This window comes from Haliotis rufescens, unplaced genomic scaffold (assembly GCF_023055435.1).
Source record: "Haliotis rufescens isolate VD_foot unplaced genomic scaffold, xgHalRufe1.0.p SCAF_27, whole genome shotgun sequence".
NCBI lineage: Eukaryota > Metazoa > Mollusca > Gastropoda > Lepetellida > Haliotidae > Haliotis > Haliotis rufescens.
Genome location: NW_025963968.1, coordinates 6,190,589 through 6,218,490, shown reverse-complemented (window position 1 = coordinate 6,218,490; position 27,902 = coordinate 6,190,589). Strand labels below are relative to the sequence as shown.

General features: G+C 41.1%; 1 protein-coding gene across 2 annotated transcripts; it reads left to right on the top strand.

Moving 5' to 3' along the window:
* Positions 1-273: 273 nt before the first annotated feature.
* LOC124115913 (catenin alpha-2-like) lies at positions 274-27,415 on the top strand. Of its 2 annotated transcripts, XM_046477074.2 has the most exons (22): positions 274-409; positions 4,337-4,457; positions 5,328-5,517; positions 7,022-7,188; positions 8,146-8,265; positions 8,699-8,788; positions 9,353-9,526; positions 10,832-11,035; positions 11,394-11,462; positions 12,917-12,997; positions 13,719-13,871; positions 14,317-14,409; positions 15,752-15,908; positions 16,504-16,704; positions 17,358-17,509; positions 17,852-17,912; positions 19,366-19,588; positions 20,033-20,138; positions 20,795-20,929; positions 22,052-22,144; positions 22,382-22,402; positions 24,077-27,415. In XM_046477074.2, exons 2-22 carry the CDS (start codon positions 4,341-4,343, stop codon positions 24,239-24,241), a joined length of 2,772 nt encoding a protein of 923 aa, XP_046333030.1. In that variant the 5' UTR covers positions 274-409; positions 4,337-4,340; the 3' UTR covers positions 24,242-27,415. The 2 variants fall into 2 exon arrangements, with proteins under 2 accessions (XP_046333030.1, XP_046333032.1); XM_046477076.2 differs by lacking the exon at positions 11,394-11,462.
* The last annotated feature ends 487 nt before the right edge of the window (positions 27,416-27,902 follow it).

Genomic DNA, 27,902 nt, shown 5'->3' with positions numbered 1-27,902 from the left:
ACTGTCAAGCATTTCAATTTTTAAAAAATGTACGTCATTTACAGATTACCTCCCTTAGAAAATTCCATTACGGTCACGTGACTAAACATTCCTCTGTGCGGCTGTTCCGCCTCCCGTGAAAATTGAAATAAATACGTTATATTTTGAAATAAAGATTTATAACGTACGCAATCGGCACAATTGAATCTACATGAAGTTAAGAATATTTTATCTAAAAACGGTGTGACGACAATGATCAGCAATTTAATTAATTGAAAACAAAAGTGTGTTGCCGAGGGAGTGAGCACGATCACTCAACTGGCGGAAGTACCCTGTTACTCATCGTCAGGTATTTGAACACCTTTATTTTGATGACATATTATACAGTTATTTGGACTTAGATCGGATATACATTGACGCCATAACCGAGGTAAGTTATCGAATAATGTGTGGACGAAACGGTCCCGTATATATCACTGATATTACGGAGAATGAGGTCGAAAATTCCGTAACAAAAGCCTCGCACAGACACTTGTCATTTTCCTATTAATTCGGCTTTACACAATCTTGGGATAGTTGCGTTTGATAAAACGCAAAATAAATGGGTGCATTTTTATGATCCACAATGGCAGACCCTTACGATTATCATACATGTGTTTATTATTAGTAGTGACAAATTGATAGCGTCTAAGAAAGTAGAAAATGTTTTATTATTTCGTGGGTTTCAAGGCCTAGGCCTACACGTGATCAGGAAGTCCACATGCCGAGTAAGATTTATTGTTTTGCAAACAGGACCCAGAAGATGAGTCAATATGACACGATCTCGACGACCCGAACCTCCATTTGTGAAGAAACAATTGATCTTCATGATCTTTGAACACCGAAAATAGTATGATCTTCATATCTTATATGGATAAGTTAATCATGTTTATCAAACTTTCAACGGAAAATATGAACCTAAAACTATGCTACGTATGTATGTTGAGTTGGCGTGCATTAGTTTTGAACAATATTTAGCTTAGACATAACCATTTTAGTGTACGTCACATATTATTTTTTTCTGTCCAAATATGAAATGTAGCCTGTAGGGAATGTCTCGACATAGGCCTAATTTATTTTTAAATTAAAAACTTTTGAACTCTTTGATGTGTTATTTCCCCAGCTCTTTAATGAAAAATAAAAACTGTTTGATGACAATATGTCAAAGGGCTGATTGTATATGAAAGGAATTACGGAAGCCAATCAAAGTGCAGCCTCGCTAGATTGTCTGCTGATAGATCTAGGGTTGCAGCCTGACTCACTATATTTATGATTTCAGATTTACCTTGATCATGATGATTGACATGGATTAATGGTATTAATACATTATTTTGAAAGGTTAGCTGCATCAGAAGAGTAAAACAACTATAATCATGACAATTAACTTATAGTAATGTTAATAATAGTAACTAATAGTAATGTTAATAATGTCATGTCAAGTAATCATTAAACACATTTTCTGCTACAATATTGTGTAAAATTTGACTGTTTAGATGTGTACTTGTGGACTCATGATAGTAGAAGATCTGTCACTTGAATCATACTGTGCCCAATAGCCAAGCCAAATAATAAAACAATCAATAATGATTCAATCAATGAACCAGTTGCACCTCAAATGAGTGAGAGAGTAAATCATGATTGACACTAAAAAAGTCTTGTCACCTGTGTTGTCAGTGAAGCAACACGTTGATGATGTTGATTGATGATGTTGATTAGCCAGACAGTAAATTGTCATCAATGCTATTTCAGTTTACAGGTAGCTTGTTTCATTAAGATACACATGGTTCACAAATGACACAATTGTCATATCCAGTATGATGTATGATAATGAGCAATTTGTATAGTAACACTGTTGTGATGTTTCTGTGTCAAGCATTAGAGGTGTGAACAGCAAGCTGAATTGACCAAAACATGATGGGTTGCAAGAACATACACGCTGCACAAGAGGATTATCATGATTATGAAGTTGTGTAAACAGACACTTTTTGAATACATTCAACTGAATTATGATTCTGGAACAAGATTTGTAGGAAGCACCAAGAGAGACAATTTGTAGAAGCACCAATGATGATATGTAGGAAGCACCAAAATAGATGATTTGTAGGAAGCGCCTAGAGGGATGATTTGTAGGAAGCACCAAGAGAGATTATTTGTAGGAAGCACCTAGAGTGATGATTTGTAGGAAGCAACGAGAGTGATGATTTGTAGGAAGCACCTAGAGTGATGATTTGTAGGAAGCACCAAGAGTGATGATATGTAGGAAGCACCAAGAGTGATGATTTGTAGGAAGCACCAAGAGTGATGATATGTAGGAAGCACCAAGAGTGATGATTTGTAGGAAGCACCAAGAGTGATGATTTGTAGGAAGCACCAAGAGTGATGATATGTAGGAAGCACCAAGAGTGATGATATGTAGGAAGCACCAAGAGTGATGATTTGTAGGAAGCACCAAGACAGATGATTTGTAGGAAGCACCAAGAGTGATGATTTGTAGGAAGCACCAAGACAGATGATTTGTAGGAAGCACCAAGAGTGATGATTTGTAGGAAGCACCAAGAGTGATGATTTGTAGGAAGCACCAAGAGAGATGATTTGTAGGAAGCACCTAGAGTGATGATTTGTAGGAAGCACCAAGAGAGATGATATGTAGGAAGCACCAAGAGAGATGATTTTTAGGAAGCACCAAGAGAGATGATTTGTAGGAAGCACCAAGAGAGATGATTTGTAGGAAGCACCTAGAGTGATGATTTGTAGGAAGCACCTAGAGTGATGATTTGTAGGAAGCACCAAGAGAGATTATTTGTAGGAAGCACCAAGAGTGATGATTTGTAGGAAGCAACGAGAGTGATGATTTGTAGGAAGCACCAAGAGAGATGATTTGTAGGAAGCACCAAGAGAGATGATTTGTAGGAAGCACCAAGAGAGATGATTTGTAGGAAGCACCTAGAGTGATGATTTGTAGGAAGCACCCAGAGAGATGATATGTAGGAAGCACCTAGAGTGATGATTTGTAGGAAGCACCTAGAGTGATGATTTGTAGGAAGTACCAATAGTGTTGTTTGAAGTGATATTTGCGTACTCAATGATGATGCTTATGGGAAGTAAGCATTGATGGGGTGATGTAGTACCTTGATCGATAAGTATTGATGTACGTGGATCATATTGCGTAGTGATTGTCTGGATTCTGTACATGCTGTAGTTTTTGAAGTTTGCTAAGGTGGTGATAGTGTCCCTATTGAAGGGTATGGGTTGGGAGGGCTAAGGCTTAATAGTTTTGTTTCGAAATACAGTAAACTATGTTTATAACGAACACGCTTGTAACCAACTGACGGAAATATATGCTTATAACGAATTATGGTTATTTCGAACTAAAAATAGTAAAATTAGTGGTCCCTTTGAGTTCGATATAGCCATAGTTTTCGGTAGTAAATTAAGAGTAAATAGTTTGATCTGAGTACATGTATGTGTGTTTCTTGATTCGTATAGAGCCTGACCTTGATATCTCACCTATGTCATGTGTTTGTATTTCTGAGAACACCTGTTCTGTACCTTTCATCGTGTTCAGATTTAGGAGGACCATGGGGACACGATGGGAGGGTGGGTTTTCTGTGGCTTGGAGTTAACTGATGAAGGGTTTGGGAAGCCACCTGGTGCTTAACGAGTCTGCCAGTATAGGGGTCGCTAATGGTAAAGGGTGCTGACGGTTCGGAAAGAGGGGATGCAATGCTGAGGTCATGGATTAATTGATCACGTTAGTGAGCCTGATTGGATAGTTGTTGAAGACATGTCAAAGATATTGAGTCTTGTTTTCTTGTTGAAGGGTGAGTAAGTCTGTGATGCAATCATCTGATTTACACGATTTATTGGTTGTCAAGCAACGGTCTAAGGATCTATACCAAAACATCACCTTTGCAGTAAATAAAGAAGTTGTTATCCATTAATTGTGTCTAGTTTGGAATTACGGATCTAACCAATTTCATTATGAGGTCTTTTTGTTTGATACCATTCCTCTCTGAGTGAAGATCTGATGACCCCTTGAGCCTTCAAAATGTCCGTTATGAGTGAGCGAAGCAGTCAGACCATCATACCTGACTTCTGTATCTTGAAAACAAATCGAATGACCAGTTCTGAATGTATTTCAATTGATGAAGGCTTCGTTGTATCATGATTCTCTTGTAGTGGATATTTAATAAACCCTGTTGTTTCTGAGTGCCATGGATAATTGAGGATGGAATGAGCATGAAGTTTGCAGGTTGTAATTGTTAAGTGTTCTGTCCACTATGATCATGATGATGTTACCATGGTTACTGTGTTGCAGCACGATGACCACCAGTCCACCTCCAGGTATGCCTGGGAGTCTACAGCTCAAGTGGGACCCCAAAAATCTGGAAATCCGCACAAAATCGGTGGAGAAGACCCTTGAACCACTTGTCACCCAGGTAAGAAAACACGGGGCAGACATGGAGGCTCTTGCCAACATGGACAAGGACATTTTCAAAGCCATGAAGTATCATCAGGGTTTTCCGGGCCCAGAAATGCGTGTCCAGTGCGCACAAGTTTACAGTTGGTTGGTTGGTTTGTTGTTTTACGCCGCACTCAGCAATATTCCAGCTATATGACGGCGGTCTAAATAATCAAGTCTGGACCAGACAATCCAGTGATTAATATCATGAGCATCGATCCACGCAATTGGGAATTGAATTCTTGAGAAGAAATATGTTATTAATGTAATTATCAAGTCATACACTATAATTCACTTCATCATTTTATTACTTTACAAGACTATCATTTGTCCCATAAGGACCCTTGAAAATAATTATTAGGGGCCCCCAGACCCCTAGTTTTGTAGGTCACAGTTTAACACTGATTATTATTATTTCATTGAACTTCTGACATCTGAATGATAATATTGATATCAGATGTTGCCGTGACTATTTATTAGTTTCAGATGAGAAACTTACTCTTTCCTTGTCAATGTTTAACATGGCAGTGTTCTTTAGGTTTGATAAAAGAGGTACATAAATGTCATAAAATTAAATGTGACGCTTTCATCACATTTGTAATAGTGTTAAGTTGATGTTTGTGTTATCTGGTTATAATAATATTAATAATAATAATAATAATAATAATAATAATGATAATATCCTTATGCTTAGGAAAAAAATTAATCTTTATCATATTTTTCATAACTGTAAGTCGATCTGTACATGTAGCATGTTTAGTCATGGGTAATCCAGTATTAGGCATGCTAGATCAGTAGACATGGGAGTTGACAGAGGTTGAAGCAAGTTATTATTGATGATCACCAGGTGACAACACTAGTAAACCAGAATGGCCCCTCCAGTAAGAAGAAGGGCAGATCCAAGAAGGCCCACGTCCTCAGTGCCACTGTACAGAAAGCCACCGAACACTTCATCGAGCGGGGAGAAGAGATTGCCAGGGAGAACCCCGAGGTCCATGCAGACATGATGGCGGCCATTGAAGAAGTTAGAAACACAGGTCAGTCTTGTCTCAAAAGTAGTTACCATGGTTACACTCCCGAGTCAGCGGTATATTGTTACGTGTTGAAAGGAACTCAATATAAGCTATAAGCATGCATATAACAGATTCAAGGAAGTGTGTCATTAGAAATTTACTGGTGGACATTTATTGACAGCAAGATATGTGGTGAAGGTATGCTCGATATATGCTGTTAAACTTCTAGCTCCTTTCACAGATATCATGGTATGACGATATTATTATCCCCCGCCGCGCGAAAGCGCGAAGCGGGGGATATAGTATTCACGACCGTCCGTACGTCCGTCCGTACGTCCCACCTGTTTGTTGCCGCGATATCTCAAGAACTAAACACTGGATTGTCTTCATATTTGGAACTATGGTGTATATACAGACTCCGCAGACACCAGTCGGTTTTGGTGACCTTGATCCCATTTTCAAGGTCACAGCAGACAAATCTGCTTTTAGAGTTGGAAAACGGTGTTGCCGCGATATCTCAAGAACTAAACACTGGATTGTCTTCATATTTGGAACTATGGTGTATATACAGACTCTGCAGACACCAGTCGGTTTTGGTGACCTTGATCCCATTTTCAAGGTCACAGCAGGCAAATCTGCTTTTAGAGTTGGAAAACGGTGTTGCCGCGATATCTCAAGAACTAAACCTCTCGATTGTCTTCATATTTGGAACTATGGTGTATATACAGACACCGCAGACACCAGTCGGTTTTGGTGACCTTGACCCCATTTTCAAGGTCACAGCAGGCAAATCTGCTTTTGGAGTTAGAAAACGGTGTTGCCGCGATATCTCAAGAACTAATCGCTGGATTGTCTTCATATTTGGAACTATAGTGTATATACAGACACCGCATACACCTGTCAGATTTGGTGACCTTGACCCCATTTTCAAGGTCACAGCAGGCAAATCTGTTTTTGGAATTGGAAAACGGTGTTGCCACAATATCTCAAGAACTAATCGCTGGATTGTCTTCATATTTGGTACTATGGTGTATATGGCGGGGGATATTTCGTCACTCTGTGACAAATACTTGTTATTCTTTCATATATCAGTCATATCAAATATGTAATCATGGTAATATGCATTTAAGGCTAAAAAAAGTAATAGTCATGGTTCTCAGGCACCACCCGCATCATCATAAAGTCTGCCACATGTTTTGTTTTTATTTCCATTTTGAAAAAATATTAAAACCTAATACTTAAACACAATGCACACAAAAAATGGAAACAAAAACGAACTGTGCGATGAACTTTATGTTGATGTGGGCTGTGCCTGAGAACCAAGACTATTTTCTTCAGCCTAACATTATATATTATACAATAATATTGAAATGATTATGATAGCAGAATTGCTTTCTACTTTGCTCAGTCTTGTCAGTACTAGAGGGAAAGGTAACGAGCATGAAGCTGAAAATGGTAAATCATGTGAATTATGCTGAAAATTGGTTGCCCCGCATCGTGGATGTGTTATCCATGTTGTCTGTTGTAGGTGAAGCTATGGGGGAGGCCTCGCGGGAGTTTGCCGGAGACCCCTGTTCGTCTATGAAGCGTGGCGCTATGGTGAGAGCAGCCCGAGGTCTGCTGTCGGCCGTCACACGCCTCCTCATCCTGGCCGACATGGTGGATGTCCATCTCCTCCTCAAGTCCCTCCACTCAGTGAGTCGACAAACATCCCAGACTCTCCTATAATGCTTACCAAGGACATGGGTCTAATCCCAGTTGTCTATGGCACTGCAATTTGCTATGCAGAGTGGTGTCCCTTCGGCATGTCAGAAACCTATGTTTGTGGATCCATGTCCCAGATTCACCGTGTTTAGTTTCTGGGTTTGTCAGCACAGACCTTTGCTCGTGGATGACTCGCATCATTTTGGACTTTCCTCCCACACCAAACTGACATGCTGTGATATCACCATGGCTTCTGAAATACTGTTGGCGTTAAAGTAAAGTCTCTTACTCACTTTCATGCCTGTTGTTGTTACATTTATATCTTTACAAACAATCATATTAATTAGGGTTGTATTTATGATTACACAAGTACAGTTATTGATAGGATATATGGCTTGTGTCAAAAGCTTTAGCATGTTCAGCATAAAGATCAGTAATACCATCGTCAGTCATCACAAATCAGGTTTGTGTTTTGAAATTGTCGCTTTTTGCCTTCTTACCAAAGGCCTTTAAAATGTGACTGGCGTTCTTGGTGTTAGTCTGTTGTGGTCATGTACAAACATTCTGGAAGAAACTTATTTCTTCACATTATGTTAAGATGGAGTTTGTTTACTCATCCTGACCCCATTATTTTGTTTGTTTGTTGTTTAACACCGCACTCAGCAATATTCCAGCTATATGACGGCAGTCTGTAAAATAATCGAGTCTGGACCACACGATCCATTGATTGACATCATGAGCATCGATCCACGCAATTTGGATCGATGACATGTATCAAACAAGTCAGCGAGACTGACCACCCGAGTCCGTTAGTCGCCTTTTACGACAAGCAAAGTCGCCTTTTACGGAAAGTATGGGTTGCTGAAGACCTATTCCACTCCGAAATCTTCACGGGTCCCAGACCCCATTGTGTGACATGGGACGTTAATACCTTGTTGCTATGTGCAGGTGGAGGATGACCTTGACCGCATCAAGAACGCCACAAGTCAGCAGGAGTTGATGGATAGCTTCAAGGAGTTCACCAAGAGCGTCAACGAGCTGTCGGAGAAGGCTGCCAAGAGACAAGCAGTGAGTTGATAATGTATTTTGTGCTTTCTGCAGGGGGGGACAGGTGCTCAGTGGTTTAAGGTGCCTCAATTTGCTGTACAGGCTTGTGTCCCTTAGTTGTACCAGGATCCACTGGTACATGTTGATGGTTGCTTGAAATTCTGTTCGGGGCATTCTGTTCGTGGTCTAAGATGCCACATTTGGCTGTGCAGAGTTGTATTGTGATCACAGAAACCTATGAACATGAGTTCACTCACTCGACAAGTGATCTTTGAAATACTGTTCAAAGCAACATTAAACTAATTAACTCTTTCATCAGATAATCATCATAAAAATGATAACTCTCAGTACAAACTTCGACTTGCAGGTGGTTAGCTTGGTCTTTCCTGACTATGACTGGCATAACAAGGTATATACATAATGACTTGTATATTTTATACAACTTGTTTTGCAGGACCTGAAAGATCCCCGTCGCCGTGACGACCTAGCGGCTGCAAGGGCTGTTCTGAAGAAAAACAGCATGATGCTGCTTACAACATCTAAGGTGGGTGTTCAGCTTGCGTCAGTCCTGTGGATAGTTACAGAGGTACATGCCATGTGACAGTATAAGAATGGTTGTGTTTCATGTCCAGTAGATGAGGGAGTGTATCATCTATAAATCACTTGTCTCCCCACATGGTCCAGGCTTAGTTGTGTACCGACTGCCTTGATCCCCCTGAAATATTGCTGCCTTTAGCATTTAATTTAAATTAATTCATTTCACTTTCCTGATTCCAAACAAGAAAGTCATTGTTATTTATTTTGGATAATCATCTGAAATTGTGTTAAACAGTGTAAAGGATTACTTAAGCAATGCACAGTCTGTGACTTTGGCCACTAGTCCGAGGCCAAGTCTTGTAATATTCTGTTTGGACGGGTAAGCTCAGCTGATAATAGTCAATCTAATAACCCTAAAATCTACTTAGAAGATGCTAATATCCATTTTCATGCTAGTAGTCTCAAACATTTTGGGCACAGACTAACTGCATCTCATGATATAACTGATATATTTTAAAGCAGTGTTAACCTGAACTCAATGACTACTAAGTAGATTCTCCCTGTATTCCAGGCTTATGTACGACATCCTGAGCTGGCGGCGGCGCGAGCCAACCGGGACTACGCCTACAAGCAGCTGTGTGATGCTGTGGGCACAATAGCGGGGGTTGCCCAGGAGACAGGTCCGTCCAAGGCTCATCCCTATGAGGGACCAGGGGAACTGGCAGCGGCTCTGGATGAACTGGATGTAAGTCGTTTGTGGAGCAGAATAATTTATGAATCCTAACATTACTGTTTGTTAAGTGTAGACAGCAAGCTTGCATGATCTAATACCATTTTCTTTTCTTTTAATTGACTGCCTTGTCTTGCATCATCTTCTTGTACCTGTAGGGTCACGGGTGGCTCAGTTGTCTAAGGCGCCGCAATTCGCTGTGCAGAGTTGTTGTCCCTTGGGCACGCCAAAATATATGATTGTGGGTTTGAATCCCGGTTCACCCTGATTATGTTTCTAGGTTTGTCAGCACTATATCTGTGCTTGTGGGTTTCACCGGAGTGGTAAACGTCTGAGACCTGCATCACTTCGGGCTTTCCTCCCACTTTATACTGACACACGATATAACTGGAATACTGTTTAAAGTATCGTTAAACACCACTCAATCACTCTTGTACCTGTATTCCTTTTTCGTCTATGTTTTGAATACTGTAGACATGACCCCAAACAGTAGGGCCACACATGTTGATGTTATGCTTCTAGGATTTATTCCAGCTTTTCCTCAAGAGGTCAGTCGCAATAAAAATAATAACAAATAGCTATGGCAACCATTTACTTATCAAGATATGATTACAAAAACGGTTTCCTCATTAGTATTGTTGGACAGTGCATGAATTTACAGGGAATGCATTTTTCAGGGTCTGAAACTAAGAATTAGTCATGGGGTCTATGTTATAAATTAAATGCTACAAAAAAATTAAAGGGGGGTCCCCATTAACAACTGAAAGTTTAAGGGGGGTCGCTATGTCAAAATGTCACAGCATTAAAGTTCAAAGACTCCATCACCCCACAATTTCTATCACTATGCAATAACAAGCATCAAAATATCCTTCTGTCTACAATGACTTATCAAACAGCAATTGTGTGACTAACATATATGAATAGTTTGTTACATACATTGGACAACTTAGCAGTTGGCGTTAAGATTAATAATACAACGGTTGTGTGTTAGCTTCTGCTGATGATATTGCCATGGAGTTAAAACTGCAGCTGGCTTCTTGAATCACTGATAGTGATGTGGACATGGAATTTATGTATAACATTGTATAGTGTATGAGAGGATCTGTATTACTAGCGGGAGACGTAATAAAAATAAATCTTTTTTATGTTTAATATTCTTTTCCAGCTGCTTTTCAGTAGGGACAGTGGGCCCTTGAATGGGAAAATAAATAATGTTTGGTCTTACAGTATGGGAATAAGTATTTACTTACCATTCTTTCCATTAAATATACAATATAATCTCAGTAAAATCAGTGACTATATATCTGGTTCCTTTTTCAGCAAAAGATCATCATGGACCCACTGTCGTACAACGAGGTCCGTAGTCGTCCGTCCCTGGAGGAGAGGGTGGAGAGCATAATCAGTGGGGCGGCACTCATGGCCGACTCCTCCTGCACTCGTGACGAGCGGAGGGAGAGGATTGTACAGGAGTGTAACGCTGTGAGACAGGCGCTGCAGGATCTCCTCACAGAGTACATGAACAATGTAAGTGTTGTCACAACATCAAGGCTATTTATTGAGGTCAAGGTTGTTTATTGAGGTCAAGGTTGTTTATTGAGGTCAAGGTTATGATTTGACCTATTTTTTCTTGTGGATTTCGTGTCACTGTATGTGTTGTTAAACTGAGGTTCCTTGGTATTTTGATGTTTTTGTGTACCCTGTTCTCTGAGTAAGAAGATATTTTTTTCAGGTATAGGAGTGTTTGACAAATGAACTTTTGAAATTTCTATATTTGTTAAGTTTGAAGTTTTTTGTTGCCATTTTCATCACTATGGTCACCACAATTATCCTTTCTTTCTGTCACTATCATAACATCTCTATTTTGTATATTCTGTTGTATCAGTGTACTAAGAAACCACCGGCTACAGAAAATAAAGTCACTCAGACCAAGCCCTTTGTCCATTTTGCCAAGGTAACTTGGCATGACTGGAGTTATCTCCCCTGAACACCAGTGTGCCTGCAGAATGAGACTGGTTGACATGGCTTGTGTCGCAACTGTACCTAACCTTGACTAAACCACTTGTCTTGACTGGATTTCAGACTGTAGATAGACTTTGATTTGCACTCTTTTGTTGTGATATTATACCAATATTCAAATATGTCACGTGATATTATTAAAAATTGAAATTTAATTTATGAAATTGTAAATTGTCATGATGTTTTAGTTTAGGCATTATCAAGTGTTTTAAAGTTAAAACTGAAATGTTTTTAATGAGAATTTTCTCAATGGAGGTGTGATAACCCAGTTTCTAAAAAATCAGCACAGTGTAATTAAAAGTAACTTGATTATGCTTTGCTGAAATAGTAACCATGGCAACCACTAAGAAACATGGCCGACATGATCACCATCAACCAATCAGAGACTGGAATAATGATAAAGTTTATTGGTACAATACAGAACACGGAACATGTTCACTACAATGCTGTTTTGTGTTTCAGTTTTTACCCTTGTTATGATTTTCTTGACTATTTTGCTTTGAGTGTATTTCTTCTTCAGTTAAGTGTGGTTGTTGGGGGAATAGGATGGGTGTCAGCTTCAAATCACCAACGGCATGACTTTTGAGCTCTTTAATTCCCTAGATATAGATCTCATTTGAATAGGATTTACATGTTGATCAAGAGTAGGCATACTGGCATGGTTACAGATCATGCTTGATGACAGTTCTGATGAATGACAACATTTTTGTTGCATATCACACCACAATGTGATGTAGGTTTGTGACAAGTTTCACCAAACTCACTTCACATGCATGCTAGCATGGACAATAGGACTCTTTAAGAAACATTACGCAGAAAGGTCTTTGAAAGGCATTTAGAAGTGATACACATAAGGAAGAGGATTTTTGGATGTCAACTTCTTTATTATGAGGAACACAACGTTTCGGAGTGTATACTTACTTACTCCTTCACCTGATGTTGTGTTGCTAATAAAAAAGAAGTCTTTGAAAGTCATTTAGAAGTGATACACTTAAGGAAGAGAACTTCTTTATTATGAGGGACACATTATCATCATCATCATCATCATCATCATCATCATCATCATCATTATTTGTTCCTCATAAAAAAGTTCACATCCATCATGTCCATAAGTTCTCTTCCTTATTAAGCAGAAAGATTGATTATCAATGTTTAACTTCATATTATGTCTATCATTCTTTCAAGGTTTATGTCCATATTATAGTTCCAGGTTTATGTCATAGTTGTAGTTGAAAATGAGTAGAAATGAATGCGTTGCTCTTTTAAAAGATATCTAGATTAGAGCGTTTTGTTCATGTTGTTTGATTTGTTTGAAGTGTGTTCGAAGAAATGCATGTTCTGTGTGCGTTCTGTTTTGGAGATGGTGACTTATTAATGTTGTGTGTTCAGGCTGGCCAGAAAGAACCAAGTGAATCTCTGGACCAGGCTATTGACAACATGTGCCAGAAGACGCGGGATCTCCGCAGACAGGTGAGGCGTTACACTATGCAAATATATCAACAGCCTTTTGTTAACAATGGTGTTATTACTCTCTTTTGACTCTTCACTGAGAAATGTTGTGGGATATGATAGTAGCAATTTGCAGTGAAATATGAAAAAGTGTTACTTTAGGGAAAATTCAAAGTAACTGAACATCTAAAGAGTTGGTCCAAATCATTTTCAGTGTGTCCATCTGCATTTATTTTCCTAGGAATCTTGAATACATAGCTGAAAAAGTTGAGAATACAACCTGAAATAAAATGCTAACTACCCTCGTATCACAACAAACTCTTGCATGTATGGACTGTCATTAGGAAAACCTTCAAGACCAATAGAAATGTTACACATCTCAGCCTTCAGACTTGAGGCTTGAGAACAACCCTTGAAGATCCGGGTAAAAATAGGTCTTCAGCAACCCATGCTTGACGTAAAAAGGCAACTATGCTTGTTGTAAAAGGCAACTAACGGGATCGAGTGGTCAGGCTCGCGGAGTTGATTGATGTATGTCATCGTATAACAATTTTGTAGATTGATGCTCATGATGTCAATCACTGGATTGTCTGGTCCAGACTTAATTATTTAAAGACTGCCATCATATTGCTGGAATATTGCTGAGTGGGCATTAAACAACAAATAATCAAGTCTCTGACTGTCAATGATTAGGTGATTGCTGTGTTGGCAGCGTGTTGACTTGATTTTTTTCGTGTTCCAGCTACGTAAGGCGGTGGTAGACCATGTGTCGGACACCTTCCTGGAGACCAACGTCCCACTGCTTGTCCTTATCGAGGCGGCCAAGGCAGGAGACGAGAAGGGCGTTGAGGAATATGCACAGGTCTTCTCAGAACATGCCAACAAACTAGTCGAGGTGTGTACACTGTTTGTAATTTTTATTGAATCCCATGTAAGTAGACTTTGACACAAGTGTACATTAACATTATTAAATCGTGTAGCAGGATGTGGAGTCATGCTACTTATGACATCCTTAAAAGGTCATCATGCTGATGGGGTTAACCTGTTTGGTCATGTGGATAAGGCGCCCGACCTCAAATGAGGAGGTCCATGGTTCGAATCCCATCATGTGATTCGACAATTTGATGGCCAACAAAACGTGTTATGACGTTGTTCAAAATGTTGTCTATCTTAAGAAGAGAAAGTTTCTTCAAGATTGCTGATATTAAGTAGTCTAATTATTTAGTGATTTTCCAGATATTTATGTGAAATGAACAAAATTGATCAGTTTTGGAATTTGTGTTTGAAAATAATAAATTGGAATGATGTAATCTTTAACAGTGTTATTTCTGATTATCTAGGTGGCAAATCTAGCCTGCTCCATGTCCAACAACGAGGAAGGCGTGAAGATGGTCAGAATGGCCGCCTTTGAAATCGAGGCTCTGTGTCCCCAGGTAGGTGGCCCGGTCTCATGCTTAGCAGTATGGAGGAAGTCACTGACCAGTGATGACGTTTGGATAGGTGATACAGGAAACATGTTTGAGTAACAGTGAGGTTTGAATCCCATCAGCCTTCAAGTTGTATATCATGTTTGGATTCAGACCCCTTTGCCCATAGACCCTTGAAGATACCGGGGTGGAATAGGTCTTCAGCAACCCATGCTTGCCGTAAAAGGTGACTATGCTTGTTGTAAAAGGCGACTAACAGGATCGGGTGGTCAGGCTTGCTGACTTGATGCATGTCATCGATCCCAATTGGGTGGATCGATGCTCATGATATCAGTCAATGGATTGTCTGGTCCAGACTCGATTATTTACAGACCGCCGTCATATAGCTGGAATATTACTGATTGCGGTGTTAAACAACAAACCAACCAAACAACCCTTTGCCCATACTACCTGAATGCAACTCTCTTCAGATAGGGGTGTAGGTGGGGAGAGCCGATGTTAGTGTTGTGACTCTTGTCTCTGTTATATACAATATTGGAGCTACAACAGATACAGCAGTTGTAGCTAAGGTGAGGTGAAGTGGGGTTTAACGTCGCACTTATATAGCGACGTGCATGCACGTGTATGTGTGTGTGTGTGTGTGTGGCTGCTTGTACTAGTCCGGACTGATGCCGATTTATAGTGCTAGCTCACTGAGATACCATGCTGCAGTTTAACATGAATACCCCACTCAGACACAGTATACTGACTCCGAGCCGACCAGTCTTTGTTTTATCCCCTTAATGCCGAGCGCCAGACAGGGTAACAACAAGTACAATCTTTTAACGTCTTTGACGCGGCCAGGGATCAAACCCTGAACCTTCCGCTCTCCGGGCGGACGCTCTACCATTAGACCACGGAGGCGGTCTAGTTGTAGCTAAGCTTGCTTAGGAGACGAGTTTACTGGTATTTCAGTTGAGAGCCAGGCTACCTATAGGTTTAACGGTGCTAGTTTGAACTGAACTGCAGTGTGAAGTATCTTGCACTGAAACATTGCGTTCATTGTTATGAAGAAGTTGTATATTCATAGAACTATCTCCCTTGTTCATCATACAAACAATAAAATGCCACTTGGGACGGTAGGGTAGCCTAGTGGTTAAAGCGATTGCTCATCACGCCGAAGACCCGGGATCTATTCCAAACATGGGTTCAATGTTTGACGCCCATTTCTGGTGTCCCCCCTTGGTGATATTGCTGGAATATTGCTAAAATGGTGTAAAACCAAACTCACTCACTCACTCTTAATGCCACTTGAAACATGTACAGTAGTGATAGAGTTAATACCGACTCTGTTGATCTTGAATGTCAGGTGATCAACGCTGCTCGAGTGCTGTCTGCCAGACCCAGGTCCAAGATTGCCCAGGAGAACATGGAGGTGTTCAAGGATGCCTGGGAGAAACAAGTCCGTCTGCTGACCGAGGCTGTGGATGACATCACCACAATACATGACTTCCTAGCTGTCTCAGGTGGGTGTACACGATCAAGGGGTTTGACTTAGGGGGAGAAACAAGTCTGTCTGCTGACCGAGGCTGTGGATGACATCACCACAATACATGACTTCCTAGCTCTCACGGGTTTGAGGGGGCACGAGTGTCTAAGGTGCTGCAATTTGGTGTGCAGAGTTGCATCCCTTGGGCACACCAGAAACCTATGATTGTGGGTTAAAATCCTGGTTGGCCTTGATTATGGTTTATTAGCACCATACCTGTGCTTGTGAGTTTCACCGAAGTGATAAACATCTAGGACCTGCATCACTTCGGGCTTTCCTCCCACATTAAGCTGACACACGGCGATATAACTGGAATAACCCAACTCACTTTCTCATTCACCGGTTTGATTAAGGGGGAGAAACAAATCTGCTGACTGAGACTGAACAACATCACCACATCACATGACTTCTAGCTGTCTCAGGGATTTGATTTAGGGGGAGAAACAGTCCCTCTAACTCAAGATAAGCAGCATCAAATCTAGTTTGGAGGTTCTTGTTTTGACAATTGATGATGATGATTATAATGATGATGATGGTGATGATGATGATGATGATAATTGTTCCTTGTACAGAGAACCACATCCTGGAGGATGTGAACAAGTGTGTGATCGCCCTGCAGGAGGCAGACGCTGACACGCTAGACAGGACAGCCGGCGCTATCCGAGGTCGGTCGGCCCGTGTTTGCAACGTGGTTGGTGCTGAGATGGACAACTACGAGCCTGGACCATACACCGAGAGAGTCATGGAGGCCGTCATTATGCTCCGAGACCAGAGTGAGTACATCAGTCATGTACAACTTGCATACTCAGATGTAAAGTTGTTTCAGAACCTGATTCAAGCTAACAGCAATTTGTTATGCTAGCAGATTATGAAGAAAAGGTCACATGATGACCTCACTGGTGACCTGTGAAGATCCGGGGTAGAAAAGGTCTTCAGCAACCAATGCTTACTGTAAAAGGCAACTATGCTTGTTGAAAGAGGCGACCAACGGGATTGGGTAGTCAGGCTCGCTGACTTGGTTGACGCATGTCATCCTGTCCCAATTACATGGCTCGATGTTCATAATGTCAATCACTAGATTGTCTTGTTCAGACTTGATTATTTACAGACCGTCGTCATACAGCTGGAATATTGCTGAATGCGGCGTTAAACAACAAAACAAAACTTCACTGGTAGTGGTGCTCAGCCTGTGATTCATACACTATATTCGTTTGTATATTCAGTCTAATTTGTGCTATGCTGAAATCTGATGGCGATTCAAGCCATTGTTGTTTTCATGCTGTTTGGCTGAGATATTACAGATGCGACAAATCTAACTCATTCTAGGCAACGTGATCAGAGACCATCCTAGTATTTGAGACATTTAATTTTGAAAGCACTAAAACAAATGTAGCTTGTTGATATTTGGTCTGCTCTATTGCTGCAGTCATGCCCAACTTTGCGGAGAAGGTGGAGGTGGCGGTGGATGCCCTGAGCACCCACCCGCAGCGCGACATGGAGGAGAATGACTTCATCGAGGCAAGCAGGCTCGTGTATGACGGGGTCCGGGACATCAGACAGGCTGTCCTCATGAACAGGGTGAGTAAGCCGTGGTCACAGTGTCACCTGGCTGATGGCGGTCATTCCCCAGCAGCATGGTTTGTTGCTCTTGCACCATGATGGACGTCATAAATCATTTCTTTACTACATTTATGATGTAAACAGGGTTAGAACTAAACTGAAAATCTTTACTAGCCCGGGTAATGAAAAAATGCGATTCTAATGTTAAAAAACAATGGGGAAATTTGGAAATTTGAACTTGCCCGCATGAATTTGTAGTAGCCCAGGGGTGGCGGGCTGGTGCTAATTTCTAACCCTGTTGCAAACTTGGCATATGATTTAGTAATGCTATTCCTATGTAGAATTTTCTTTGTTTTCCAGTCGGTTGCAGAAATAGACTCTGACAGTGAGATTGAATATGAAGATGAACAAGAAGGATTATGTGAGTAAACATCTGCTCCATATAGAAATAAACATTACTTCACAGATATCCAATGGAGACACACATGATAGGAAGAAGACCAGATATAAACCTCTGCTGCATGTTTGGCTACAATTCTTTTTAGTGCCATCAAATAAACAGTTAACTTAACCCATGTTTATTTCCCTCTCACCCATGTGTTCTCCCTCACTCACCCATGTATATGTCCCTCACTCACTCACCCATGTGTTCTCCCTCACTCATGCATGTATATTTCCCTCACTCACTCACCCATGTGTTCTCCCTCACTCATGCATGTATATTTCCCTCCCTTACTCACCCATGTATATTTCCCTCACCCATGTGTTGTCCCTCACTCACCCATGTATATTTCCCTCACTCACTCACCCATGTGTTCTCCCTCACTCATGCATGTATATTTCCCTCCCTTACTCACCCATGTATATTTCCCTCACCCATGTGTTGTCCCTCACTCACCCATGTATATTTCCCTCACTCACTCACCCATGTGTTCTCCCTCCCTCACCCATGTGTTCTCCCTCACTCACCCATGTGTTCTCCCTCCCTCACCCATGTGTTCTCCCTTACTCACCCATGTGTTCTCCCCCACTCACCCATGTGTTCTCCCTCACTCACCCATGTGTTCTCCCTCACTCACCCATGTGTTCTCCCTCACTCACTCACCCATGTGTTCTCCCTCCCTCACCCATGTGTTCTCCCTCACTCACCCATGTGTTCTCCCTCCCTCACCCATGTGTTCTCCCTTACTCACCCATGTGTTCTCCCCCACTCACCCATGTGTTCTCCCCCACTCACCCATGTGTTCTCCCCCACTCACCCATGTATATTTCCCTCACCCATGTGTTCTCCCTCACTCACCCATGTATATTTCTCTCACTCACCCATGTATATTTCCCTCACCCATGTGTTCTCCCTCACTCAACCATGTGTTCTCCCTCACTCACCCATGTGTTCTCCCTCACTCACCCATGTGTTCTCCCTCACTCACTCACCCATGTGTTCTCCCTCACTCACTCACTCACCCATGTGTTCTCCCTCACCCATGTGTTCTCCCTCACTCACCCATGTGTTCTCCCTTACTCATGCATGTATATTTCCCTCACTCACCCATGTATATTTCCCTCACTCACTCACCCATGTGTTCTCCCTCACTCACCCATGTGTTCTCCCTCACTCACTCACCCATGTGTTCTCCCTCACTCACTCACCCATGTGTTCTCCCTCACCCATGTGTTCTCCCTCACTCACCCATGTGTTCTCCCTTACTCATGCATGTATATTTCCCTCACTCACTCACCCATGTATATTTCCCTCATCTATGTGTTCTCCCTCACTCACCCATGTATATTTCCCTCACTCACCCATGAGTGCGTTCTCCCTCACTCACCCATGAGTGCGTTCTCCCTCACTCACCCATGCATTCCGGTTGCAGCGAGTGTGATGGAGCAGGAGGCAATTGACCAGAGCGACCGTGCCCTCATGCGCAGTCTGCCGAAGGAGGAAAGGGAGCTAATCCAGCAGGAGGTGGAGATGTTCCGCATGGAGAAGGACAAGCTGGACCGCGAGGTGGCCAAGTGGGACGACAGCGGCAACGACATCATTGTCCTCGCCAAGCAGATGTGTATGATCATGATGGAGATGACAGACTTCACCAGGTCAGTCATGTTACTGTTGAATGAGTTGGTTTCACGTGGGTGGACGTGACAAGTGGGGTCAGTCGGGTAGCCAAGTGGTTAAGGTGGTTGCTCGTCATGCTGAAACCCCGAGTTCGATTCCCCACTTGGTACAATATGTTAAGCCTACTTGTGGTGTTCTCTGCAATGATATTGTTGAAATATTTCTAAAAGTTACGTTAGATCATACTCACTCACTTCACAAGGGTTCTGTTTCATCACTGTTTCATAATCCATCGTAATTCTGTGAATGTTACACTTTCAATTTTGGTGCGACATGTTGACTGTGTGGCCTCATTAACATGCAGATGAATGTGATTGGTTGTAATGGTGCTGACAACGGCATGAGACACAATTCACTCACTTTATATATGACCGACCACTGTTTAGATATGTGTGATCTAGAATCTATGTACTCTGTTCTAGGGGTCGTGGTCCATTGAAGAGCACCATGGATGTGATCAACGCTGCAAAGAAAATTTCTGAGGCTGGTTCCAGATTGGACAAATTGTCACGAACAGTTGCCGATCAGGTATGTTACCCTAACTATGATGTTCCATGAATGGAGAAATGACATTATCAGATATTTATGCAATCAATACAGTCATGTTTGTTAAAGTCATGAATATATATATACTGATGGGGTAAAAGTTAGAGGACGCATAGTGATATTGTAGAATAGTGCTTACTGCTGGACCCGTGAAGATCCGGGGTAGAATAGGTCTTCAGCAACCCATGCTTGCCGTAAAAGGTGACTATGCTTGTCGTTAGAGGAGACTAATGGGATCGGGTGGTCAGGCTCGCTGACTTGGTTGATGCACGTCATCGATCCCAAATGCGTGGATCGATGCTCATGATATCGATCACTGGATTGTCTGGTCCAGACTCGATTATTTACAGACCGCCATCATATAGCTGGAATATTGCTGAGTGCGGCGTTAAACAATAAAACAAAACTTCACTGTTAGTGGTGTTTCAGCCTGTGATTCATACACTTTATTCGTTTGTATATTCAGCCTAATTTGTGCTATGCTGAAATCTTATGGCGATTCAAGCTAATGTTGTTTTCATGCTGTTTGGCTGAGATATTACAGATGCTGAGTGCCGTGTTAAACAACAAACCAACAACAACTATCCAACATCCGACTGGTGTGACCACTTGACATGTTGCTGTGTTTGTGTTCACAGTGCCCCGACTCTCAGTCCAAGAAGGACCTGGAGGCTTACATGCAGAGAATCGCCCTGTACTGTCACCAACTCAACATCACCAGCAAGGTCAAGGCCGATGTACAGAGTGTTAGTGGAGAGCTCATCGTCTCAGGGGTGTGTATATTCTCGTCTTCATCTCCTACACATTTTGAAGACCACTTGAAATATTTAGAATGTATGCTTTTTCAGGTATGAATAATAACACTTCAAGTTTAAAATTATGGCCCCCAAACTCCAGTTCTATATTCTGTGAGCTGCCTTATTCCTTTCTATAGCAAGGCCCTGGTATTTGACATAGAAATGCAATGATATTTGCGATGTGTCCCAGTGCAGAACAGATTGGGGCTGAGGTGGCATAGTGGTATTAAGTGCTCACTGTGCAGAGTTGTCTCCCTTTGCTGTCAGGATCTGATGGTCGCAGCTTCTAATCCCTGATTTGCCCAGGTTATGTACCTTGGTCTGTCACTCACTCTCAAATAGATACAAGAGGGTCTTTCCCCCTGCATATGCCCCAATCATCTGAAATGTGTATTAATTAACTCTTCAGATATTCCCTTTGAAATTGTTTATGGAATAATTTTTTCCACTTGAGTGTGCGATAGCGAATTAGGTAATTTGTCCAGGGTGCTGTTGTACAAGACATCCTTTGGCACTATGACTTTCTTAAGTCTATGTTAACGTATGGGAGTTATGATCAGCTTAGCACTAGGGCTGCAATGAATACACTATGAGGCAAATACGATTTGTATCACGAATATAGTGTAACGAATATGAATATTAATTCACGAATACAATAACAAGTCAGCATTTGATGTATTATTTGTTATATTCAATGAACCGAAAGCAACACAAATTATTTGACATGGTTCATTTATTATTAACATATTATGCATTTATATACTTCACTTATGCAGTATCTGCTCAAATGCGACAATGACCAGTGACCACATTACTGTCAAATTAAATAGCATAAGAGTGTTGTCTTTGAAGAAATCTATGCATATAATATGTTCTTATGGATATTTTTAGATACATGGTATGTAATTGAACATGACTGCATATTCATAAATATTCGATTCTATTGGTCACGAATAACGAATTCAATTCATGAATGGATACGGCTTCACCGAATACGCGAGTGAATTGTAACAGCCTTACTTAGCACTAAGATTGCCTTGTACACGGCACCAGACCCATAATTGAAGTAGATTTTTCAAAGTTGTCTGTTGTTTTCAGCTTGACAGTGCCACCTCATTGATCCAGGCTGCCAAGAACTTGATGAATGCTGTTGTGTTGACAGTCAAAGCTTGCTATGTCGCTTCCACGAAGGTGTGTGTTGGGAACATTTGTATGAACCAAGTGGTAAAATATGGTGGAGATTGTAACAATTTTGGTGATACCTCTTTCTTCCTTTGAAAATGGGGTAGCTGTGCCATGACAGATAAAATATAGTAATTTGAAAGAATTAGGTGGTCCTTAACTTCTTTTGAGTAGTAAAGGTCAATTATATCACATGATCATATCGCTTTGTCAGTTGTCTAATAAGAGTTTCTTTTTGATTTTCAGTATCCCAAGAATAACCAGAATGTAAGTATTTGCAGCAATTGAACTTGGCACAATTTTATAGTCCTTGCCAAACTGCCCTTTGGTTGAGGTATCATAAGGACAAGAAGAAATTTGCCATTTTTAAGGGTTTTGCAATATGTTGTTGTTTGTTCGCTGTTTAACACCACACTCAGCAATATTCCAGCTATTTGACGGTGGTCTGTAAATAATCGAGTCTGGACCAGACAATCCAGTGATTAATATATCATGAGATTCGATCCATCCAATTGGGATACGATAACATGCATCGACCAAGTCAGCGAGTCCCAATTGCATGGATCGATGCTGATGATATCAATCACTGGATTGTCTGGTCCAGACTCGATTATTTACAGACCGCCGTCATATAGGTGGAATATTGCTGAGTGTTGCGTTAAACAAACAAACAAACAAACATTCCTGTCTGTTGGTGAGTTGTGAATGGAGGTTACCTTGATGCTGTTTCTCCAACCCTTGGCAGGCAATTTGGAAAAAATTGTTTGCTCAAATTGATCATTGAAGTACAAGTCACTTCTTCAAAGCCATTACATTAGTTGGCTATTTTACATGAACTGGGAAAAATGGATTTCATTTTGGGACTTCTTTCTGACATTTGCTGCATATGAAGCTGAATATCATCCTCTGAGCTGCTCTAGAAACATCCCTGTCCTGACTCAAGGATACGGTCCCATATGTCATAAGCAGTTTGTCTAGTAATCCAAATAGCAAGGCTAACTGACGTACAGTGATCAGGAATCAGGAGACATGTTTGCTGCTACCTGGATTAGTCTGTCCCTAAGTGACCTGTGTGTTCATGTGTGGTCACATCTCACCTGAATGGCGGAACTGCGTGCATTGCAGTATCACAACAGTACCTGGGATAGGTGGAGATCCTGTGATAGCTGGAGATCCTGGGATAGCTGGGGATCCTGGGATAGATGGGGATCCTGGGATAGGTGGGGATCCTGGGATAGGTTGTGAATCCATGGATAGGTGGAGATCCTGGGATAGGTGGGGATCCTGGGATAGCTAGGGATCCTTGGGATAGCTTGGAATCCTGGGATAGGTTGTGGATCCTGGGATAGGTGGGAATCCTGGGAAAGGTGTGGATTCTGGGATAGGTGGGGATCCTGAGATAGGTGGGGATCCTGGGATAAGTGGGGATGCTGGGATAGGTGTGGATTCTGGGATAGGTGGGGATTAGGGGATTAGGGGATAGGTGGGAATCCTGGGAAAGGTGTGGATCCTGGGATAGGTGGGGATCCTGGGATAGGTGGGGATCCTGGGATAGTGTTGGTCCCCAGTAACCAGTGTTTGTTGTAATAGACAACTGAAACGACCTAGTGACTTGGTTGGTTGCGTCTCATCAAACGCCAACAGTGTTGGATGTTGCTCATCATATCACCCACTGGTTTGACTGGCCAGACATGATTATTTACAGGTTGCTGTGATATAGCTTAGACACAGCTGACTTGTTGGAAGACAGTGACATGTATGACATCAAAACTAGTCCTATCTGAACTTAGTGACATGGAGTACAGTATGGTCGGGAAAATGCAGTGATAAATGACCTCTAGAACCATATAAGGAGCTTTTTTGGTGTCCCCAGCCTGATGGTGCTGGAATATTGCTTAACGCGGTGTAAAAACAGCTCACTATTTTTTTCTTCTTCTTCAGATTGTTCTCTGGAAAATGAAGGCACCAGCGAAGAAGCCTCTTGTCAGACGGGAAGATCCCGATGAGCTGCGCTCCAAAATCCGCAAAAGTGCGCGCAAGGAAAGAATTGAACCAATCAAAGCCCTCAGTGAATTCCAGGAAATTACTCTAGACAGTTTCTGTTAACCAAAAGACAGCAAGCAAATACTTGTATGGAATGTGATTTGATAACGCAAGCATGAACAATACAGACTTTCCATGGGATCATTGTGAGATATCATACGAATAGCTGGAGGAAAATAGTTCTTCTTGCAGGCAATTGGACCAAGGTTACCATGGCTACAGTACCATCACACTGTGAGGACGAACTGTGACACGCCCCAGCTGTGTGGAGACAGAGATAGGACGGCAATCAAGAGGATGCAGAACTCCATATCAAAATATTTCTGTTTGATGATGTTTACTTTCAAACTGCTGTAAGCAATCATATTTTTGTAGCGTTAAATTGTCGTTTACCAATACCAATTAGTTGTAACAGTTTTTAGTTTGTAACATGTGACCTGACAAAACCTGTCTGATCTCAGCTTGACCTCCATGTCAGTGATGTCGCCACCATTGTTCGAGAATGAGATGGGGCCTCATGTCATACCACGAAATTGCCAGATGCTGATCATATGGTTGAGATGTGTGCTGTATAATCAGGGTTAGACCCAACCACTAGGACGCCAGTGTGGAGACTAGTGTTACAGACAAGTTCTCCCCAGACGAGAGTCTTACTCATAACCTGTTGATTCAAGCCCTGTGTTTACATGATATATAGCATGATCCACTTACCTTTCAGACCTTTTCACACAAACCTGTTCTGTTCAAAACACGGATTTTGATAAATAATAAGGTGGGATACAACTTGTTACACGTACTATTAACATTATTTTAACGTTGCTTTACTCCAAGTTATTGGTTTAAAGCCCTATCGTACATGTACAAAATTATTCAGCACTGCAAAAGAGAAATTTAAAGATTCCTGTGTACGGTTTTTTTCGAAAGTGAGGAGGGCAGAAGGACTTGAATATTTATATTTTTTAATTAAAAAAACAACAAAGTGAGGCACTATTAATAAGAACTTAAATATTTGTATTTTTTTTACTAAGTGATGCACTTTTCATACATATGTTTTCCACCAAGAATACCAACTAACACAAGTTGGCTTGCAAATTGAACTTGGCCATTTAATACAGTGTTAATTATCAAGCTTTTTATTTTGTGGATAACAGATTATGCTTCATATGACATAGAAAATTTGAAAGATATTTTTTTATTGGCAATAAATATGACTGACACTGATGCCTGAGAAACCTTTGTGTGGCTTTACAAAAGTTTTTGGTTTGCGATAACTTCATAATCATGTTAGGATTATTTGATGTGGAGCCGGTCCACCTTTGACCTGAGTCTTGCGAGCGAGTCTCTTTGTTTCTTCCGCCTGATGCTGTATATATGAATGTGCTTCTGATGGTGCTGATTATTACATAGATCATCTTCATGTGACTATTTCTTCGTCAGACCTCGTCGTGGTGTGACGTATATTGACCTTGTAGGATAGAATCAGATTCATGATGTATATAATATTGTAGGCACACCTGAAAAATGGCTGATTTCTATGTGGGATCCATGTCGGTAATAGTGTTGTCTTTGTCATCAGTTAATTTGACAGGTCTTGTTCAGATGTTTAATGCCTGTGACATGGGTTAGCTCCCTTCCCAGTGTAAACAGTCGGGTAGCCCAGTTGGTGGTGTGTTTGTTTGTTACGCCTATCACCTGGTTCTATTCCCACATCGGCACATGTGAACCATTCTTCCTGATGTAGTATTGTTTAAAGTGGCACCACTGACAACAAAGGGACACAGGTTGCCCAGTCATCAGGTATCAAGCTGTCACAATTCACTGTGCAGAAACCTATGATTGTGGTTTGGAAACAAGGATCAACCTGATTATGTTTCTAAGTTTGTCAGCATCATAACATTGCTTTGTGATATTCACCAAAGTGGTAAACGTCTAAGACCTGCATCACTTCGGGCTTTCCTTCCATGTTAAGCTGTGACGCCGTGATATAACTGAAATACAGTTCAAAGCTGTGTTAACGCCAACTCACTAATATGTGATAAGAAGCAGCTTCCAGGAGCTTTTTTTATCATTTCCTTCAAGTGTAGTTGGCAACAGATTTCTGAGCAATAGATATTGAATTGTAAAGTCATGTGTGGTTTGTGTGTGCATGGTAGAGAGATGTGTATTTTGGGGCAGTATGTGTAGAATTGTCTGTTACCACGGTTACGTTTTTGTTTTGTCTTGTCATGTGTTGTTAAAATGTTAGTGTCACTGTATTTTGTTCTACAAAGTACAGTGACATTTTAGGCCGGACAGATGACTTCATATAAAGAATTGCTCGATCAAAATATTTGCTGAGGTTGATTTCCTAAAACTAAGTGACTATGTAGATCTGCTGCTAGACTGCTAGTCAGCCTCATGTAGACCTACTATTAGACAGATTGTTAACAATCTTTGTTTCATGCTTAATTTCTGAATTGAAAATTGAGAAGAAACAAAAATGACTTTTGAACTGTTGATATGGTCCCCTCAAGAATGCCATATGTAATAAATCTGAATAATTTATTGTATTTAAGTGTTTCCTATGGTTGTGTAGGCTGCATGTTTGTCGATCTGTGAACCCAGTATACACATGTACACTTGGATAGACACTATACAATGTGGTTGTGCGCAGTTATATTTACTCTTTTTTTTTTACCATATTTACCAATTTTCTACTTTTAAGATTTTCCCACTGGTGATTTTCTTCAACTTTGGTTTTGGTTGTAAGAATGCTGCTTCCAACATTGATTTCTAGAATGTAATTCATTTCATTGGGTGGAATATTTGCAACAAAGATGAATTATCATGTATTTTGTTCATTTAGTTCATCGTGTTTGTGATCATTGTCATACAATAGATGTTGCCACAAAATGTCTCTACAAGATTTTAAGAAAACAGAATCTCATTGCCTTGTGAGTCATCTGAAATATATTACAGACAGCTTGCCTAATAATGACACTATTTATTCAGAGTTTTTTCTCAGAGTTCTTTGTTAACATTAAGAGATTTGTACTTAAGCTCGTTAAGACTCTTGATTGTAGTGAAATGTTCATTTTACATTTTTATATGTAATTTTTTTTTAATGCAAGAAGATAATTTAATGCTATGAATCAAGGCAGTTGAAAGTGTTTCCTGAATGTAAATTTAACAGTTGAATTAATAATGTTGACATCATCCTAGAAATCTGAATATTTCTAAATAAAACATAATATATTATGAGATGGTCCACTTATACTTTTGTCACCTGGTGCTGCTGGTTGTGGGTGTCCCACATCATGCAATACTTTCCGTGTGTACCTATGGGGATTCCCCGACAAACTAGGTTCCCTGTGTACCTATGGGGATTCCTCGACAAACTAGGTTCCCTGTGTACCTATGGGGATTCCCCGACAAACTAGGTTCCCTGTGTACCTGTGGGGATTCATGGACAAACTAGGTTCCCTGTGTACCTATGGGGATTCTCCGACAAACTAGGTTCCCAATGCCTGTGTACCTATGGGGATTCCCCGATAAACTAGGTTCCCAATGCCTGTGTACCTATGGAGATTCCTCGACAAACTAGGTTCCCAATGCCTGTGTACCTGGGGGGATTCCTGGACAAAGACGGTTCCCTGTGTACCTATGGGGATTCCTCGACAAACTAGGTTCCCTGTGTACCTATGGGGATTCCCCGACAAACTAGGTTCCCAATGCCTGTGTAACT